Source organism: Perca flavescens, chromosome 10 (assembly GCF_004354835.1).
Source record: "Perca flavescens isolate YP-PL-M2 chromosome 10, PFLA_1.0, whole genome shotgun sequence".
Lineage (NCBI taxonomy): Eukaryota > Metazoa > Chordata > Actinopteri > Perciformes > Percidae > Perca > Perca flavescens.
This window is the reverse complement of record NC_041340.1, coordinates 20485238-20506672: the sequence shown is the minus strand read 5'-3', so window position 1 is coordinate 20506672 and position 21435 is coordinate 20485238. Positions and strand designations below refer to the sequence as shown.

Genomic DNA, 21435 nt, shown 5'->3' with positions numbered 1-21435 from the left:
TTTCGATTTGATTCAATGACCTACTTCGTCGGATCAAGCCTTTCACTCACCATGGAAACCCAGTAAGTTTACAAGACAGACTTGCAGTCACTCTGAGAGTCCTGGCATCCGGTTACCCTCGAACTCGTCCATGCTTCCTGTTTCCGCTTGGTTGCGCGTCGCTGAAAAAAACGACCTCTGGTCGCGCACTTAAAATCCTGGCGCACCAGTGAGATCTACGTCATTTTGACGTCACATTGGTGCGTGACAGTTCGGCTGCGGCGACTGTAAAAAGGCCTTAAAGCCAGTGGATACCTCTACGTTACCTGTTCAAACACACTACCAGCTAAAATTCAGGGGTCCTCTATTGAGAATTAGTAGTGAAAAAGTCGGATTTTAACTTTTTTTTAATTTTATTTTTTCTTTCAGGGAAGGCCTTCCATTACCATTATGTTTCAACATAATTGAGATGTGAGTAAATGGACTGTGGCATGTTCTGCCACTATGTTGTGAAAAGGCTGGAATGTGTCCCTTTGAGAAAACATGGAGATGAGCTAACAAATTAAGTATGTAATGGTCAAAGGTTAAATGTCTACATTCAGTGATTCTAATCAGTCTCCCATGGCAACAGGCAGCTTTGGACGGACAGCCCTCCTCTTCTGTCCACCTGTGCTCTCTCACTATCTTTCACCACTTTATCATCCTCCCCTTTCCTCAATATTTCTTTTCATCATATTGAATCCCCCTTTTTTTTTTGTCCACGCCTCACCTTTTTCTTCACATCCATCAGTTCCACCCCTCATCCTATCTTTCCTCTCTCCAGCCTTTCAGCCTCTTTGTCATCCCTTGTTCTTAATCCGGCTATTCGTCCCTAGTGTTCCCCTCCCTGGAGTTTCTCAGCTCCGTCTCCCTGTGTGAGAGATCAGGGAGCAGGCTGTTGTAACAAGCTGTTGAATAATGTAAGCACGGGGCTATAGGCCAGAGTTTCAGTTAACCCTTTGATCTCCGATCACGCAGCGGGTGAGGCGGACACATCATAAATGACAGCTCGACAGCAGGGCGAAGCAGCCTGAAGGCCTTTCTGCTTCCGTCGTCCTCCAACCTCTACCTAAAGGCTCAAGTTCCCATATCCGGTTTCATTGTCATGGCTTTTGTAGGCAGGAGCACAGTGAGTGTCCCCAGCCTTTGTTATTCTAACACTGATGTATAATTAAAGGGTTAGAAAAGGCAATGCTGAATAATTGATATTGGAGCAAAGATGTCGTGGCATACTGAAATGTATTGTACTCAGTATTTTTACCCGCAGCCAGATAAAAGATTGACCAGTTTGCTTTCTTTCTGGTCATCTAGGTCCGTCTGCACTGATTCATCGTGTCACCGTGCTCTCCTTTGACTGAGGAGCTATTATCTTTTTTTCATTGAGCCTTATTTCACCGTTGTGTATACTGTTAAGTGTCAAAACATAAGGCAATGGACTAGAGACTAGTCCTATTAAATCATCATCAGCAGTCAAGTTTGTGCGTGTGTTACCAATTTGTATCAATTAAGTGGCAGAGTCACGCATTTCCAATCTCAAAAAAGCATAGCTAGCACACAAGGTCTCATTAACCCTTTGAAATCAATACCGATACCTCTTTCCTTAAGTGCTTCTAGTTAACTTTAGAGCCTCATGTCCTGAGGCTAGGGTGTATTGATCTGCTGTACTGATTGGAAGTTTCCCTTCAGGAGGTGAAGGATAGCAGTGGGACTGGGGATGTTTTGGCAAGAGAGGAGAAGGAGTGGGTCTTCATGGCTGGATCATCTTACTACTTCCTACCCCCACACACCTGTTGCAGCCAGCAGAAGAAAAAAGCACCCTACCAATCTCTGTGTGTGCGTGCGTGTGTTGGCGTGTGTCCAAATTGATTGTGTATGTGTGAGAGGCAGAGAGAGTGGAAACGGCTGTTTGTGTGCTCAGGAGAGCAAATGGCTGAGAGGCGTAGCAAATGAGAAATGTGTTACATAGGGTTTATGGTGACGGCGTGTGGCTGAACCGCATTGACTTTGGCAGCTGCTGGCCGGTTATGGATGGGTCGCGGGAGACACAATTTAGATTTTACATGGCTATATGACAGTCTGCTTTGTGGATTGGGTGTTTGGACCCATAACCCACTGCAGAGCTGCATGCACCCAGTGTGCGTGCGTGCGTGCGTGCGTGCGTGCGTGCGTGCGTGCGTGTGTGTGTATTCATAACTCTGACAAGCTTTCCTTGAACTGACAGGGAAAAGCATAGCTCTCTTCCCACATAAATACACCCCCCCTCTCTACTTCCTCCCTTCCCCTGGCCTGTTTCCCTCTCTAAAAGAAAATATTGAAATATTGTTTTGATCTCAAAGCGTGGTGTTCCAGGACATACACCATGCATGCAGCCCTGTGAAGGCTTGACCCTTGACCCCAGCTACCCCCTTCTGTAAATTTCCGTCATGGTAGGATACACAGCAGCTGTAGAGGCGGCAGTGAAGAGGGGAAATGGGAACAGCCAGCACAGTATAGACCTGTCAGCTCCATGACACCCACACATGCCTCACCCTCTGGTCCAGGACGAGAACAGAGGAAGGGAAAGCCGCTTGCCTGGCGACAGGTAGAGTGCTGATATAGACAGACCGTCTCGACCAGTTGCAGAGTTAAGACTAAAGCTGTGAAAGGGACAATGGTGAGCCATGGCGGAGCTGTGTTTATTTTGGGGAACAGGGCGAGACTTGAGGGGATTGGGGACCTGGCAGGGACAATGCCGAACAGTATTAACCATCCTTTCCATAATGGATATATTGTATATAGCTTTTTTTTTTTTTTTTTTTTTTTTTTTTAAACTGATAAAAACACAGAAAAATGTAAAAACCCCAAATTATCATTGCCTAAGTATTTATCCATCTCGGGTTAATATTTAGTAGTAGTTTAAGTCTGGCAGCAATTACAGGCTTATAACTGTGGCGATAGGCCTGTATCAGTGCATATAGACAGCCTCTGTCAATTTTCATGAACTGGAACATTTAAAGTCTGGATTGAGCTAATTCTGAATTCTGGACCCTCCACTTCAGGACATTAACATTGTTGTGTTTAAGCACTTCCTGTGTAGCTGTTGGTTCTGACGTCTTGCTGAAACCTAAATCTTCTCTCAAGTCACAGTCTTCTGTCAAACTTTCAAGATGCATTTATTTCCTCCACAATTCTTCTAGGTCATGCTGCAAAGAAGAATCTTCAAAGCATGATACTGCAACCACCAGACTTCATGGCGGGGATGATGATGCGCCATATTTGGCTTCCACCAAACATAGCTTTTAGTTTGATGGCCAAAAAGCTGCATTTTTGTCTCATCGCAAAATAAAACCTACTCAAACGTTTCTTCCACATGCCTTCTGGCAAATACTAGCTGAGGTGTCATGTGAGGTTTTATTTTTTTTTTCGTTTTTTTTAGCAGTTACTTTCTCTTTACCAGTGTGCTATAACAGTGTGACTAGTGAATCCCTCAGGCGATAGTTTTTGAACTGACACTGGCTCCCATCTCTCAGCCATAAAACCCCATAGAACGGCCATACTCAACTGGCTTTGCATGAGGGCCACTTTTGCAAAATGACCATGTGCCAGTTGATAAACAAATATTAGTACCGTATTATCAGATAAAATTAAAAGACTCATAACTAATCCTGTCTTTGAAATTCTTTATTTTCAAATGAACTGACTTATTAACTAAATTAACTTGTCCCAGATAAATAAGATTCCACTGCATTTAATAGCTGCATCAGCATTTTAGTTGTAAATGGTTGGTTACATTTGAAAGAGTTTATACAACATTACGTACCTTTTTGCTCTTCTTCCCCTGTATAGCTCACCGTCTGATCCTAAACTTAACTTTCCGAGGCCCGAAAGGCAATCTCAGCCTTCTGTCTTGTTCCTAGGACGTGAGGACATTCTGGGCTTACCTCTGTCGAGGGTTCCAGGGGATCCAAGTGAATGTAACGTTTTTACACCTTAATTATACACAGCTGCTCTCCATTCAACTTATTAGGCAACTTCTGAAAACTAAAATGCACTTGTTAGTTATTAAATCAGCCATTAGCGTTTTTTACGATTGTCTGACTATATCGACATATCAGGCTGCGGACCGCCGGAGCTGGGACGGAGTCGGAGCGCAGCCGTTCTGCAGTCAGTGGAAATACACACGTTGACTTTAATGGAAACCTATTGACTCCGCCGCTGTTCCGGAGCGGATCTGCAGCCGTTTCGCAGTTGGCGGAAATTGGGGGTTAAGGGAGTGAATACTGCCACCCTGGACTATAGCGGAGCTCGACTGTGTTTGTGTTTTAAAAATGGCTACTGAGGCACAAAGTATGAGAAAGAAAAGTAAAAAGCTGGAGCTGAGTCTCAGTTTAAAAAAAAAGGATTTCCAATAAGATTCATGACCGGGGCTAGTGTTGTTATTGCGATAAACCAATCACGAGGCTCTGCAGTTGGAGTTTTCACACATTTAGTTCCTGCAATTACCGCGATGGGGGCATGTGTGCACTGTTTATATAAAACATACAGTCTACGGCCACCCTCTAGACACATTTTCACTGCCATCTATTTATCTGTTCTTGATAGTGCTTTGAAAGCATGCTGATTATGAGCACCTTTTACATGCAGGAGGAAAAATCCTATCTGTTTGATCTCGCAGGCAAAAATATGGGCAGCACAACAGAATCTCATCTCTCGTGTCAGCTATTCTTCCGCACCGTGATATTCCCATGGGAACGCATTTCTGCTGTGCGAATCACAGTCAGATCAGCGCGAGCCGTTTCTTATCTGGACATGAAAGAAGGGAAGATGGAAGAGGGGAGGTGTAAAAAGGGGTGAGAGGCAGGGCTCCCCTGGGAATGATAATACCTGAAATTCACTGGGCGGCCTCTTGAATCTAGATCATCGTCATTTCATGAGCAGGTATTGTACTTACGCCTATTACACTCCAGGATACAGGCTCTGCTCGGCTATATCCCCTCTCCCAGATTGATTGAGTAGATTAGACAGTTATATTGTTTGAGTGTGCGCCACAGCCCGTGTTACAGCATGCCTAGTTTTCTTTTATTAATCTGCGGTCATCATGAGCGTTGTTGTTTGATAGCATCTCTGGTTCCAGTCAGGTCAGCAAATGTCTTATTGCCGTTTCGCTGCAGGTGTAAAAGTCTTAATAAAACAGTTTGAGTCAGATTCTGTGCCGCTCTGGATAGCTTTTCTCAGCTGAATAGGCAGTTGATTTGCTCGGGAGACCCTGCAGCTTGAAACCACACCGACAAGTGCTGTTATCTCTACTTGCCCCTTCAGCTCAGAACCCCCCACCCCAAACCACCACCACACAAACTCCCACGCTTGCACACACACACACACATACACACACACACACACACACACACACACACACACACACACACACAGACGTGCCTTATCCACGAGCAGTATGACTTTCACCTCTGAGTGATGTCCATTGTGTGTATAAGGAGAGACCCATTACGAATCCCAAGTCCCAATGGAGGCATTGTGCTGCCCGCCATGCTCCCTTGTCCTTCAGCAGCATCCTGAGATGACAGTAGATAAACAATAGGAACAAACAGTCACTCCCACCAGCATTGATCTGGTTCCTCACCCCCCCTCCTCTCACCAACAACGCCACATTGATTCCACCTACACTCAATTTATATGAAAGCCCCCGTGCCCCACCTCCCTTTTCTACTAGGACTGACAAAAATGATAAATGGCGAAGCCCTTCCTCCCTCTGCCACCACCTCCCTGTGCTGTCCGAGGCACTACAAGCCTATTTCTTCTGAGAAATCCAATAGACTGAGACCCTCCCCACCCCCCTTTCCTCGAAAGTGTACCTTTTTTTTTTTTTTTGCGGGAGGAGGGTGGGGGTTATTTATTGCCCCAGGTCCTTTCTATAATTTTTACACATAAACATGCCACTGCCATAATTTCAAGCCTGCAGAACATCCATATGCATGATGTCAAACCATCAAAAAAGACCAATTTAGGAAGTTATTAAGCATTTCAATTGCACACACACCGTAGGATCTCCTCGCCTGTGGCGGCTGGCTAATAGTCTGTGATGCCACTCAAAGATGAAATCGTATGCAGAGCCTTCCAAAGTGGGGTCAATTATTTCTCTTTCTCTGATTAAGCTGTCCACCGTGTAGTCATATGGATTTGATTGCACTTAATTTAGACAAGAGACCTTCCTTGTTTTGATTGGTGGTCATTTGTGAATAACTGTTTGATGGTCCGTCTTAATGGAGTTTTAGCTTTCTGCAGTAAGTATCTTTTTTTTCTTTTGTGCCATTCTTGACTCTTTCTCAGCTGCTAATAAATGTCTGCAGTATACAAATGATTTCTTCCATGGTTTCCACTGTTTTTTATTGTACAGATCCAGTGTCCCCATGCCTGTAAATGGGGCACAGAGTGTCTATAAATAGATATATTGTAGTAGCGAGCTGCCAGTGGTTATCAGCAGGGGTGTTGTGTGTGTATATTCGCGTGCAGTGCTTTTTTTTAAAAATTTGCTGCATCGAGGCTATTGATGAAGGTGTTTGTTTCACTCTTGCCACTCTACCCCACCACCCAGAGGAGTAATAACATTGAGGAAAGTATCCATTTCATATCTCTGCTGCACCATTCCCTAATGACCCTTCCTCGCTTCGTCTCCACCCTGCCACCACTTTCCCATGGCTCCCACAGCTCATCCACACTGCTTCTCACACTGTGAGGTAATCCATTTTACACTTCCTGCTGCTCTCAGATCCCTCCTGCTTGAAATCTCAGATCTAAAGAGGACGGGAGGTTTGGTAGCCTATTCTAAGATGAAAAAGACTTTGAGAGTGCCATGTATATTTTATTCTCTGCCCTGTGCTTTTATTCATCTTGGTCCTAATCGTCCCCACATAATATGAATGTGTTATCATGCCATTATGACTGTTGCTGCTCAGGTTATCATCATGGAGAGAGACATCGGTGTTGATGGGATCTGACATGATCTCCTCCAATGGAAATCTTAAGGATGGGATCTTGCTCTGTCTGGTGCTGAATGTACAGTACAGCAGTACAGATATGCCCCAATTCTCTATAATGGTCATTGAACACACTTTTATCTGTCGTCCCATTCTGTTCATAATTGCTTTTAGGAAACGATTGCACTCCCTTGTCTGGATTTGAAGATGAGTCTCTGCCTCTTTGTCCCATTACTGTGTCAACGAATAACATTGTAATCATTTCAATTACGAAAGCACCGGGACCGATGGCTTCAAGTAGGGCCTTGAGATGTAATTGGAGGGGCACGGGCGAATTGAGGAAAGGCATTTTTCTTCTGTGAAATTGCCTCAGTCTTGGGGACAGTAAATTGAGGTGCTGAAAAATGATGTGATAATTCAGCCGCATGGTTTGGTAGGGGAAATGGTCTGAAAGTCACTTTCTGGAGAATTAGATGGCAAAACTACATTTCCCTCCTGAGTCCTATGTCCTTCACGCAGTGGCATGAAATGAATTGATGAGACAGAGGGAGAGGGAAGTGTCGTTGTAAATGTTTGCAGCTAAAATGAAGCTGCCTGTGCATTCAGATTAGCTGAAGGGTGGGAGGCTCGAGCTGGAGTGAAAATACGGCGGTGCGTTCCACGCTATTTCATGGCCTAAGCCTTTAATCACAGCAGCCACAATGCATAAAATGAAATTCAAATTTCAGATTGATTGATTCTATATTGATGAATGCCAAGGCTGGCTTAAGGAAAAGGGGGAAAAAAAAACTGCGACTGTGGCTTTTAAAAAAAAATTGTTTTTATGTAACCTCTTACAGAAGGAAAGTCTTTGCTCCTCATGTTTGTTGCTTTAGATGTGCTTCAAAAGAAATATGAAAATGTGTGCTTTTTTTTTTAAGTTTAATCTCTTGCAAGAAAGGGTAGGAGTCTGAATACACAATTCAGACATTTGCTTTAGCTTTGCTATTTGCTGCTTCTGGTGGAGAATTCCAGCGCAGCGGTCACGTTGCTGTTGACGGCGGTGAGTAACAAACAACGACCATCTTGTTACGTGATGAGGAGAGTAAAGATACATTGCGTTTCAACCTCTCTCTCAATACAATGTCCAGTCCTCGCCTTCATCGCTCTATTGTGTCTCGTTTCTTAATCCCTTCAAGGCATCTCACACAGTAACAGAGCTGGCATAAGCACATTTGCTACTGTTTGCAATGTCGAGTGTAACAGGATTACAGATTAGGGATTACACTGGCGTCATTCTCACCCATTTTTAACCTTGACCCATGCCCACGGTCTACAATTCAAACGGTCTGACCAAAGTTGGTTTTATCTTTTGTGAGGCCTGAGTGTTTGCACAAAAGCTCAGTAATATTTGTTCAGGAAACAAATACAAACAAAACACACGTGCTGTGTAGTGTGATCATTTGGATTTCCTTGTAATGGGTCTGTCTCTGCTGTGATCAAGCCACTGTGGTACATGCACATCAATACACAGACAAAGACAGAAAAGTGACAACAGTAGCCTTTTGATGAGTGTCCTATGGATTACCGCCCTCCCTCCATTTCCTTCTGCACGGTTTCCGTGCCTCTGAACACAACGTAACTCCGGCGTTTCCATGGAGAACGTGCGGTTGCCAAGGCCTGCGGTGATTGAACACAGAGGGTCCTCATTTATTTCTGTCAGTCAGCGGCGATGGGACGGATCGGGTAGAGAGGGGGCAGCAGGGGGAGAAGGGGGATACTGTTGGGTCCTGAGGGGCTCGGAAGGTGCAGCTCTCCTTTTTTAAAAGTTTATTTGTCGAAGGGATCACCCACAGCTCTGGTCTACAGTGTTAATGTACTGACTCTCCTCACAAGCCCTGGGACGCTTGGTCTTATTCACACTTTGAAAGAAGTGCAACAGCAGTGTCAGGGAGGGAGGGAGGGAGGCGGGGGGAGGAGAGTGAACAGGACGTGAGCCTACATATGGCCAACCTTAGCGTTGTTTATCCGGAGAGTTGTTACAGCTGAGGACCAGGCTCAGTCCCCCCTGTTCCTCATCGTCTCTCATTAATCTAGCAGTATGGTTCTGGCCTGCTTCCCATGATGTAGAGGGAGCAGGTTTTAGTGACCACCCACCCCGAGGAAAAGCATTAGTCTGTTCTCTCGGCCGTCACCTGCTATTGTTTATGCCTCCACTTCATTCTGTCACCATCTTTCAGTTGCTATAAAATAATGAGGGGGACCATTTTAATTGATGTTTTCGAAGCCTCAGGATTGACGGTCGCCTTAGGCGCAAATTTCTCGCTCATTTCTTCCACCAATCTGTTTTGTTTTTCTTTTTCTCAGGGTTTGGTAGTTGATCATCTTGTCCTCTCCTCTGCTTTGGTCTACCTTTCCACTCATGTTCTCCTGTCCCTTAGCAGCTTTTTTTCCTCTTATTGGCCTATCTGCCACCTCCATTTAGGGAGACTTTAAGGCCTTGTGTGCGATTGCAGAGCTCATGTTCAGTCTGAGCTCTTTCCATCTTTGAGAATGAAGAGGTTTGCTATCAGATACACATTAGTCTCCATCTGCCTCTCCCTATATGCATGAGTTAAGACACTGGCTCTATTTGGCAGACTGAACCACTCTGGTCTCTACGCACCTTTTGGCTGCTCTTTACCTTACAGATGTATCTGCTGGCTGTACCTCTGATCAGCTAAATATGAAATATTCATGTTCCCTTTTCTTACTGCTTTTACATTTATGCATCAATTATTTTGGAGGAAGGAGGATGGAGATGTTTGCAGTTGAATATTGGCTTCTTCTAAGGTATACATGGCACAGAAAATAGAATGCACATTAGGTGAGATGGGCGTGCAGACATTTGAGATCCATTAGCCATTATTCTGTTCCGTCAGTGCTATATCCTCATCTCCATTATAGTCTAATGTATTGTACTCTCTATTTAGCTGGCCCGATCTCAAAGCTTTAGCTTAACACCCGAGGCCTAGAGCTTTCCCTCTATTTGTATCAGTTGCTCTCCAACCCCCCCTTCTCTCCCCCTTTCGTCCTTTAGTTGTAGCTTTCTTTATCTCAGTCTGAAGGTCAACATTGGGAGGCGGTCACTACTGCTGCGAATTGGGCAAGAAGTGAGGTTTTCTGTGCCTCCACTCTGTTTGTTTTGTGTCTCCATTTAATCTGCTCTCAAGCCTTGACAACAGTGTCATTAGAGTCACGGCAGAGCTCCTCGTCTCCCTGCAGACGGAGATAACAATTAATTAATCATTAACAGAAAATTACTTTAAGATGGCCTTTTTCTTAAAGAGTGAAGCTGGGTAAAATGTGTTTGAAATCTGTATAGAGTTATTAATACAATTGTTTTCCTATATCAATATGCAACACATCTCATGCATGTGCTCCTCTGTGATACGCCTTCATGTTCACATGGTGATTAATCAGGAAGGAAATGCATTCAACTCATTTGTTATATGTTAAAGATGCAAACAATGCACTTTGGCGAGAAGCCCTGAATGTAAACCCAAACTTTAACCAACAATTCTGATCTTGATCAATTGTTCAAATGTATTATCTTTCGGTTTTTGACTTTGTTGAACAAAACAAGTTGTTTGGAAACTTGTGATTGGCGTTTGTCGATATTTTCAGACGTTTTATAGATTAAATAATCAATTTATTGAAAAAAGTACAAACGCATAATTGGATTGAATTGCCCAGCTCTCATAACTAGGATTTGGTGATAAGACACCTCATTATTGGTCTTTGGAAGTTTTGACTTATTATGTATTTATTTTAAAAGACCTTAAAGTGTAAGGCCTCGGTGTCGTGTTAAAAGTCGTCTCCCCTGTCTTCTCTTCTGCTTTATTGTTTCTAGCAGCAGTCACTTCCTGTTGCTGATCATACTTTGATATGCCATGACACGAACCCTGGCTACCTCAGAAAAGAACAAACAAGGTACCTGGGGTGGGGGGTGGGGGGCACCACATTAGACTCTGCCTCCCTGTAAAGAAGAAACTTGGACACGACTCAGAAAAGTGTGATCTCTTCCATTGCACTCACAGGAAGATTGAAGGCATCCTGTTGGGCGTAGCTGGAAGGCTACTCGCCAGAATGTTGACCTTGATTACATAAAAGGGACACTATATGGGCTGGATTTTCCCCAAAGTAATACTGGGTTTACACAAACGATAAAATAATCGAAGGAATATCTATAGTTAATTATTTTGGAAATAATGTATGGAATGATCTGAATGTTCATCTCCTTTTGTGAAAAATCAATAATTTATTGATTTGTAATGCTATCTAGTTGGATGATTGCAGCCCATTGGATTTACTGCGCTGAGCATAGTATGGCCGCTCTTGTATTTTTAGTGTTCACCTTTAATTAAACCCTGGTTTATAGTGTTACTAATAAACCCTTTGATGGCATTATCAAATCCATTTTATATCTGATTTGTGTCTGATGAGTCTTGATGGGTTTGGTGGTCACTGTTTAATGTCTTTGTGTTAAGAGGCTTGTGACTCTACTTTAATGTGTTATCTAGGGTTTAATAAAGGCGTGCCCGCTTGCGTGCCCCAGAATGCTCGGTCTCGTTTCTCCACCAGGCCTTTTTAAATGGAGAAATGATGAATTTGTAAGTGACTAGCTGCCACCGTTCTCATGCCGCGTCTTGTACTATTCTCACTCGGCTTGATGGAGATTGACTAAAGGGCTTGTATATTATGATAGGTCTGCAGAGGGTATGGGGATGTATATTGAGTGTGATAAGGGGTTTTCTCCCAGAGTAAAGTATTCTACTGTTGCCAGGTCTGTCAGTCACTGTCACCCACTCCTCTGCTCTTGGATTGCTTCCCATCAGCTTGCTTTTTTCCTGTCTCTTGCACTCCATTTTAGTCTCCATACTGTTGAGGGAAATGGAAGGCGAGTGTCCCCGCGGGTGATGGCTTCACTTGTATGCAGTCACAGTCCTACTGGACTGAATCGGGAATAGGCTCACCTCAAGGCTTTGTTGTCACTCACATTCTGCCTGTTGATTGTGTGGAGGCTGCGTGAGCGAGGGATTTGTGTGTTTTTGTGCACGCAGGGGTTAGGATCGTGTGTGTGTGTGTGTGTGTGTGTGTGTGTGTGTGGGGAAATTGGCAGCTCTTACTTTGTGTAGGTGAATGCAAGGACTACTTTGGAGTGAACTTTTGGAGTGTTGGCACTGGCGGTATACACACATCTCCCACACACAGCTAAACCCACACAACACAAGAAAACAATATGTCGTTTGTTCTATAGGAGCGGTTTCTGTGCGTTCAGATTTTGACACTACTTTTCTTCTATGTTGCTGTTTTTCTAGGTGAGGAGATTCGATCCTAAGGGAATGGTGCTGCTGAGATGACCTGCGTGACATTGCTTTTCTCAAGAGATCATTCTCCAATCAAAAGAGCGGAGGGAAATCTACCCGGGACATGGTTGGGAGGTTCACATGATGGACAGGTGATGGAGTCTTCCATCATCTTTCTCCACCAGTGACTCGGCCTGCCAGCCCTCCCTCTGAGGCAGAAGTGTGTACCAGCGGTCCAAGGCCCCCTATTTCTCTGCCATGGTGACATAAGCAGCGCTGCAATATGAGGGAGAGCCAACGTGAGACCGTGTCATTTCTTTCTCCAGTAGCTGCTGCAGCTGCTATCTTCACGCCGTTTGTGTTTAGCTCCATAACAAGACTGACCTTGTTGTGAGTAATCCCTGCTCGCCGTTTTTTATTTATTTATTTTTTTTACCCTCACCGAGCGAGACTGTCCCCGTGTTGCTGGGCTGCTGGGGCGGAGCGGTGTGGCGTGAGACGATGCTGGGATGCGTGACACGCCTCCGTCGGCTGGTCCGTCTCCTCCCCCTGCAGACCTCCCTCCTCCTCCTCTTCCTCTTCTGCACTGTCAGCGTCTGCATCTCGGCCTACTTCCTCTATGGCGTCAAGCGGGAGCTGGAGCCATCGGGAGGGGGCGTGTCCGGGGCAGATGGAGCATCCGCCGACTCGGACGACCCGAGGGTCACTCCGTCCCGGCTACTACCTTTGCGGGGCGTCTCAGGGGGACCTGGGGTGGATCCCGGAGGGGCCAGGACAGATCCTGTGGTGCTGGTGTTTGTGGAAAGCCAGTATTCTCAACTGGGTCAGGAGATTGTGGCCATCTTGGAGTCTGGCCGGTTCAGGTACCGGACTGAGATCTCTCCTGGTAAAGGGGACATGCCCACATTGACAGACAAAGAGAGAGGGCGTTTCGCACTGGTGATTTATGAGAACATTCTCAAGTATGTTAACTTGGACGCCTGGAACCGAGAGCTGCTGGACAAGTACTGTGTGGAATATGGAGTGGGCATCATTGGCTTCTTCAAGGTTAGGACAACACCACACTCCCTTTGCCTCCCCTCCCTCCCTCCCTCCTCTCCCTCACACCTTCTGCCCTGTCCATCTGGCTCCACCGTCTCTAAGGAGATGAGATTCACAGGGTTGGAAAGACCTGCCTGGTTCAATATCACTCAGTCCCACTGCACTGTTTCTCTCATGTTCTATCTGTTTCTTGTTCTTCTTTATTATGCAATCTGGTCTCCTTTACTATTTCTTGCCCATTCTCTTGTTTTTATTCTCTTGTTTTCTCTCCTTTGTTTTTGTTTCTTTAAAACTCTGCCGCCTCTCTCTCTCTCTCTCTCTCTCTCTCTCTCTCTCTCTCTCTCTCTCTCTCTCTCTCTCTCTCTCTCTCTCTCTCTATCTCTCTCTCAGTAATCCCTAGCTGCGCCTGTTTGCCCAAGGCCTGTTTTCAGGTCTTATGGTTTTAATCACCATCTCCGAGCCATGGAAAGAATATAGAAAGAGATGTGGAGGCATGGATGGTGGTGCAGTGATGTTAGGCGGTGTAGGTGAAGGTTAGGAACGAAAGCAGAGATTGGCATGGTTTTATGTCAGTTAGCCTAATAGCTGGTTTGATTTGCATTGAGAGATGATTTTATGGAAAGTACCCCATGCAAATCTCTAGGTATGGTGAAGGGTATGTGATGATGTGGGGCTATTGTAATTCCAAAGGCCAAGGGAACTTTATCAGGATGCATAGTGTCCTGGATCCATGAAATAACTGGCCTTTAAACATAAAAATATGCCTGCCTCTATGGGAATTTAACATAGGGGTGTACTGACTTTTGTGGCCAGTGGTTTAGACATTAATGGCTGTGTGTTGAGTTATTTTGAGGGGACTGCACATTTACACTGTTATACAAGCTGTACACTTAATACTTTACATTGTAGCAAAGTGTAATTTCTTCAGTGTTGTCCCATTAAAAGGTATAATGAAATATTTACTAAAATGTGAGGGGTGTACTCACTTTTGTGAGATACTGTATATGTTTCATTACTATATTTTATCGGCTTTATCATTAACTTTCCTAGTTTTATTAGAATTGCTTATAAACATAATTTTGAACTGATAATGTTTTATTATACTCAGTTATAAAACATGGTTAAATGCAACATATTTTCATATGCTCTGTATCTGCGCTCTACGAAGTCTTTTTGGATTTCTGTTATTGGTGTTTGTACAACAGTTTGTTAGCAAGAGTTGGAACTCTCTGGGGTCTTGTTGACCCCAAACATAATTAACATGACTGTAGGGTTATATTCTGTAAATGTCTTTTGTGAATGAGTATTTTTGCAAACAAAATTAATATATAGTTGTTAACACAAAGGTCATAAAACACAGCAAACATGAAATATTCCGGTATTTGGTGGAATAGCAATACTTGACCGTCACTTTCATCAAATGTCCCAATTTGTGGCAAATGACAGGGCTACATTTAGATGCCTTTCTACATACTGGGTTTAATAAGGTCAGAAGAAAAGAAAAAAAAGAATCTAATTAAAATGGTTGATTTTGCAATTATAGTTTTTACACACACAGCAATGGGGTCAGTGGGGCCTAAAAGATCGAGGAAAGAAAGCCAGTATCAACAAAACACAAGTATTAAAGAAGATCGGATATGTTGTTATTGGATTTTTATTTTTATTTATTTAAATATTGTTATCTGCCTCTAAAAGCCAGTATCTGCCAGGCGTTAGTTTGCAGATGTGGACAGCACACAGTGCATGTCAGTGATAACTGTATGATCCTGTAGCTAACACCCAGTTAGTAAACGTACAGGAAAAAGTAGGACTTGTGTATCCGTGGCAGTAGACATGTGACCGAATTGGAGAATGTCACGATATAGAAGATATACATTCTGTCTTCATCGCGCTTGTGTATGATGCATTTGTGTGATTCTCTCTCTTGTCTCTGTCTCTCTGTTGATCAGGCCAATGAAAACAGTCTGCTCAGTGCACAGCTGAAAGGCTTCCCCCTCTTTCTTCACTCTAACTTGGGTCTGAAGGACTGCGTTGTCAATCCCAAGTCCCCCTTGCTCTTTATCACTCGATCAGGGCAGCCCCTGCCAGGTCCCCTCCCCGGGGACGACTGGACTGTTTTCCAGTCCAACCACTCAACGTATGAGCCCGTACTGCTGGCCAAGACCCAGTCAGCTGAGAGCGTCGCATCGATGGGGCAGAATGCTGCTCTGCTCCCGTCGGTGGTGCAGGACCTGGGGCTCCATGATGGTATCCAGAGGGTCCTGTTCGGCAACAACTTGGTCTTCTGGTTGCACAAGCTGGTGTTTGTGGACGCTGTGGCCTTTCTGACGGGGAAGAGGCTCTCGTTGTCCCTGGAGCGCTACATGCTGGTGGATATAGATGACATCTTTGTGGGCAAAGAGGGCACACGCATGAAGGTGCTTGATGTTAAGGTGAGTTTGTGCATTAGTTTTGTGAAAAAACTTTATCTGTAGTAGACTGAACAAGGGCTGAGCAATTTGGGGAAGAAATCTAGTTGCGATTTTTCTGCCAAATATTACGATTCAATATGCGATTTAAAAAAAAAAATATATATTTTTATTTACTAAATATACTAATATAAATATACTAAATATTTAATATTCACTGTGTAACCAATAAAGCAAGGATGAGCACATGGATATGAATTGCCAGCAATAAGTGTTTTTCTTTTAATAAGCATGGAACATTGGCCAGTCAAACACAGAACATTTAACACACAAGCCAATAGCTAAAAGTTAGTTATCATAATAATAAAAACAATTCCAATAAAAAAATATCAGTACTTTGCTGTAAACTGAAATTTCTGATATTCCTCACGGCATCGACATATTGCACCTTCTACGATCATGTTAAAGTTACAAAAAATAAATGAAAATTCCACTGAAAATAGGACATTTCTGTAAATAATCTGTGATAAGTAACATTTTTCCAGCATTTAGCTTATGAAAACACAGTAAATATAATAATAATAATAATAATAATATTTTTTTTTAAATCAAATGTTACATCAAACATTTAAATAAATATTGATTGATTAATTGCGGCCATCACCATTAGCTAATCACATTCTTTCAAATCGCGATGTCGATTTGAAAACGACTAATCGTTCAGCCCCAGACAGAACCCACTTATGTATCCATCAGCCAGTGTTTTTAACAGCCCTTTGCTAAAATATAAAAATTGCCTCACACATAGCATGTGCTACCGTCTGCCAGTCATACAGAAACCCCGTCTTCTCGCTCCTCTTCTCCTTTTGAATGCGTTCGTCCCAGTAGGCCGCTCAAAGCTGACAGGCCCCACTGCTCACACTGTCACAGAAGCTCCACAGCAATGAATATTTCAGGGGCCCAGAGACATACAAAGAATGTTGAAAAGCTCCTTGCTTGCGTCCCCTCAGAGCAGAACAGACCCCCCTCACATGTGAAGGCAGAGGGTATAAGAGAAAAAATATGGAAGAAGCATCAAGTCTCCTTACTGGCAGCGCAACAGCAAGCTTTTAGGAACAAATCACACCCTGACAAGACGGAGAAATCTGTGAGCGTGAGAGAGGGTGTGTGCTGGGAGTCTCCTCCAGCGCGGAGATCAAATGAAACAAACACCCGAATCAGAGGAGAGGAAAATATCAAACGGAATGAAGGAGAGGAGTGAGGCAACTGGGAGTGGATGTTCGATGTTTACCAAAAGAAACGTGCAGACTGAAATATGTATGTGGGCATGCGTGCGCCTTGGTGTTCACGCTTCTTCATTAATGCAGTCGTGCACCAATATGAGCACAGTGTGTATTGACTCACTCTCCTTTCCTCCCACCATTTCAGGCCCTGCTGGAGACACAAAGGGAGCTGCGCACCCATGTGCCCAACTTCACCTTCAATCTGGGCTTCTCGGGGAAATTCTTTCACGCTGGTAAGATGCAGCCTGTGTAGAGAACCTTTTGCTACTGTTAATTCAAGCGGAGACAAAAAACAAAAAACAACATGCTAAACTGAAAGAGATAACACTCACACTAACATCTTTTGATTCACATTATTTTAATTTCTCTACTCCTCTCCTTCACACTTCCTCCTCCTCCTCTTCCTCCTCCATGCGCTGACTTTTTTCCTTCTGCTGTAAATCTCCCACATGCTTCACTCTAATATTTGAACTCCTCCCTTTTGCCTCTCTGACTTTCATTTCCTCCCTGACCCCATTTCACCTCCACCTCTTCTGTCACTGTCCATTTTTATCTCCTCCATTTCCTTTTCACCCATCGCCCCCTTGTTTTTTCTGTTAACCTCCCTCATCTTCCTCCATCTCCTCCCTCCTTTCCCCACCCTCTCCGTCATGTCCAGGAGCTGATGAGGAGGACCTGGGAGATGACCTGCTGCTTTCCTACGTGAAGGAGTTCTGGTGGTTTCCTCACATGTGGAGCCACATGCAGCCCCATCTATTCCACAACCAGTCCGTGCTGGCCGAGCAGATGTTGCTCAACAAGAAATTTGCCATGGTGAGTCACAGGGGGCGAAGGTCAGATCACAGCTTTGGGTGAGCGCTGTGAGCGGAGTTATCCTGGCTTATCCTATCGTCCTTGTTCAAATAGGAAATCTAGGCTCAGGCAAGGTGTTAATGCTTTTTACAGTCCTGGTTGATTTGGCAATGCCTGTGCTTACTGAGGTAACTGCAAGTGTGGTTTATTACTACAGTAATCGCCACTTTCCCGGTCATAAATGATTGCCAATGCAATCAGATCTCATGCTGCACACATTGCGAGAACATTTGGACACAACAGGAGGACACAGTGGAGTTTGTTAGCTTGCTCAGGTTGGAGATGTGCAGCTCCTTCTTGTTCCATTGATCTCTTGCAAAAGTTCTAACTTGTACGCTGACAGAGAGAGGACGAAAATGACATTGGCATTCTTTTCACCCGGTGTTTCGCCTGTTTAAACACATTTAACGTGAAGCAGCAGTAGGATGTTCCATTTGCATTCGCAGTAACTTAACACAACTCTGATGCGACTGTAAGAGAGCAAACCGTAAACAGTGAGATTACACGTATGCATTGTTTTATTGTGAATTCCTCGTGTTTGTGTACGCAATCTTAATCCAGTGTGGGACTGGTGGACTCCTCCACTACCAATAAAGACTACTATTTAGAGAGAAAATTGCTGAAGGTAAATGCATTAATTAGCTATTGTGGAAAATACGCTGACCGTACAGTATCAAAAATGGGGTTTGATTTCATGAAAATCTTAAGGAATAAATTATAGCTTCAATATCTTGGAAGCCTGATGGGTTGACCTTTTCATTCTCTCTTCTTTTTGCCTCCTAGCTCTCACTTGTGTGTTTTTTTTTTCTTAACCTCTAGGAGCATGGGATCCCCACTAACATGGGCTATGCGGTGGCGCCCCACCACTCTGGCGTCTACCCTGTCCACATTCAGCTGTACGATGCCTGGAAGAAGGTGTGGGGCATTAAGGTCACCAGCACCGAGGAATACCCACACCTGAAGCCTGCTCGCTTCCGGCGAGGTTTCATCCACAGCGGCATTAGCGTAAGACCACTTGTTCACACACACTGGGCATCCATAAGGAATCATTATCTTGTTACCTCTGGCTCGTTGCTTTCCCTCCACTTTGCTTCTCAACAGCCATTACATTTTCAGCCCTCTTAGGGTTCTCTTTTGCCATCTACATATGCTCTCCTTCATTCATTCATTAATTATCTCTCCCTCTCCACCTCCTGCAGTTCTTTTGTTCTTGTTCTTCTCTCATGGCCAGCGGCTACTCACCATCCTGCATTTGTCCATCATCCTCCTTTCCTCTCCGCCTCTGCTTTTCTTAAGTCTTATCCCCGAAGATACTGAGCAGAATCTTATTTTCATTTACCACATATATATCAGTGAGGCAGCATGAGTCCTGAGAAAGGCAATCATCTCATTAGTCCTGCTGGGCTGTTGTATTCTTTTACCGAGTGTGAGCTAATGGTGTAGTCAAGTGAACCAGTCTTGCATGAGACACCTGTCGGAGTAGTGCTGGCCAGCAGGCCTCAGCACCATAACGAAGAATGACATATTTGGCAACAGCATAGCAAGTGTCTGCACACAACCAATCACACATCGCTCGCTGGTGCTGAATAATATAGTTATGAGAGCAGAATTAAAGTTGAATAGATTACATTCAAGCGGTTAAAAAAAAAAAAATCCTATCTATGTGTTTGCCAGGTTGACCTTCAGCACTGGTTGGAAACAGTGAAGCCTCAGTCCAGTTCCTTTGTAGTGTTGGCATTCAGGCGGCCTGTGTGGTCTCAGAGCTCGACTCCCGTCCTTGAGATAGTGCAGTCTGAATGGACAGTCTCCACTGCTTACTGATGATTGATATTCAGTTCCCTTGACACTCCAAACTGTAAACGCATTTCCATGAATTTCCATATAGACTCAGAGTGAATAAGAGGTTTACTTTGGCTAGATGAGCTGCATAATATGAATGTTATTGAAAGCAAACAATGTGTGGGGGAACTGCCTGGAGTACTGACAGCTCCGCTCTCAGTGGAGGGCTGATGGTGTGTGTGTTTATTTGTGTGAATGCATTTCTTTGAGATTTCTTTTTAATGTCTGTGTGAATTTTGTTCTTCTTTATTTCCTTTTTTGTCCTTTTTGGTAACTTTGTGTTTGTTTATATCACAGGTGCTACCCAGGCAGACGTGTGGTCTTTTCACGCACACCATCTTCTATAAAGACTACCCAGGCAGTCCAAATGAACTGGACAAGCTGATCAATGGAGGAGAACTCTTCCTCACTGTTTTGCTTAACCCTGTGAGTCAAATACACATACACACGGCACAGCTTTTGTCTTGCACACTTGGAAACCCATTTAACTGGCGGTGTAAATTGAAGTAAAAACGAGGGACGGGACAATGACTAGTCGGTGACTCATGCAGCGATGTCTGCATTGTGCTCTCTTTGTTTTCACACTACTGTGAGCGCTTCTTTAATTGGAGCCGCATTTGTCAGTATGTTTTGTTTTGAGATGATTAAAAAAGGTTACTTTTGTTATAATATCTGCAGCAAATGTCACTGCAGTCTGCAGATAATTTCATTCCTTTCAATAACTGACTTTTTTAAAACACACCATGTCCAAACTATAGAAGCACCCTTTGTTCAAGTAATTTCATCATTGTTTGGTCTTTCCCTTATATCCATTTCTCCACAACGCTTTCCCAATATGCATTTGTATAAGCCTGAAAGGGAAGCCTTCACATGTGGTTTAGTGGCTTGTCAGTGACACTTCCTCAGGACAGGTTCACAGTTTTCTATAAAACAATAGTCAGGTGCTCATATGAACATTGCAACAGGTTTTGCTTGTCCTCCTGTTCATACTGGTCCTGAAGAGATCAGTTTCTGTCAGTGACAAAGTCCACAGGAAGGGATCTCTTAATACAATGTACCACCAGCACCAGACTATTGTTTTCAGACTTAGTTAAAAATTGTTAACTTAACCTTTTAATAGTTGAGCTGCTCAAGGTAACTAGGACTACAGTTGAAAATAAGCCGACTGGCTAACACTGGCGCATTTACAGAAATGTGGATAAATGTGCATTGTCCTAATCAAAATAAATCAATCTAATGCTAATGAGACAGTTTAAATCCATTATACTGTTTAGTGATACAAATGGTCAAGTCAAATTTAGTTGATCAAGTAACCATTATTTTAATTAACAATTAATCTGCTTATTCTTTTCTTGATGAATCAATTCATTGTTTAGTCTGTTTGGGATATAGCAAAAAAGAAGAATTATGATCCCCTGAAGCTCAATATGATGTCTTCAATTACTTGTTTAATTGGACCCACAGTGAACAAAGATAATACATAGATATTACAAATGATACATGTCCTATATGAAAAATAAATTGTATTTACATTTTAGAAGCCAGAACAACCAAATGTCTGGAATTGTCTGTCAGTGGACAAATCAATGAAATAAAGACTAATTTTTTTAGCTCCAGCTAAATTAATATAGTATATATTAATAAGAGTGTGCCATTTACACAGTTAATTCCACAATATGGAGTTTACCTTCATCCC

General features: G+C 43.6%; 1 protein-coding gene across 1 annotated transcript in view; it reads left to right on the top strand.

Annotated features, from left to right (window-relative positions):
* ndst1a (N-deacetylase/N-sulfotransferase (heparan glucosaminyl) 1a) overlaps positions 1-21435 on the top strand; it is a 44456-nt gene that overhangs the window by 16240 nt on the left and 6781 nt on the right. Inside the window, exons 2-7 of the mRNA XM_028589081.1 lie at positions 12329-13363; positions 15307-15789; positions 17194-17281; positions 17707-17861; positions 18720-18905; positions 20037-20165. Coding sequence (XP_028444882.1) covers positions 12818-13363; positions 15307-15789; positions 17194-17281; positions 17707-17861; positions 18720-18905; positions 20037-20165 — 1587 coding nt within the window. The 5' untranslated portion in view covers positions 12329-12817. The remainder of the gene's footprint in view (positions 1-12328; positions 13364-15306; positions 15790-17193; positions 17282-17706; positions 17862-18719; positions 18906-20036; positions 20166-21435) is intronic.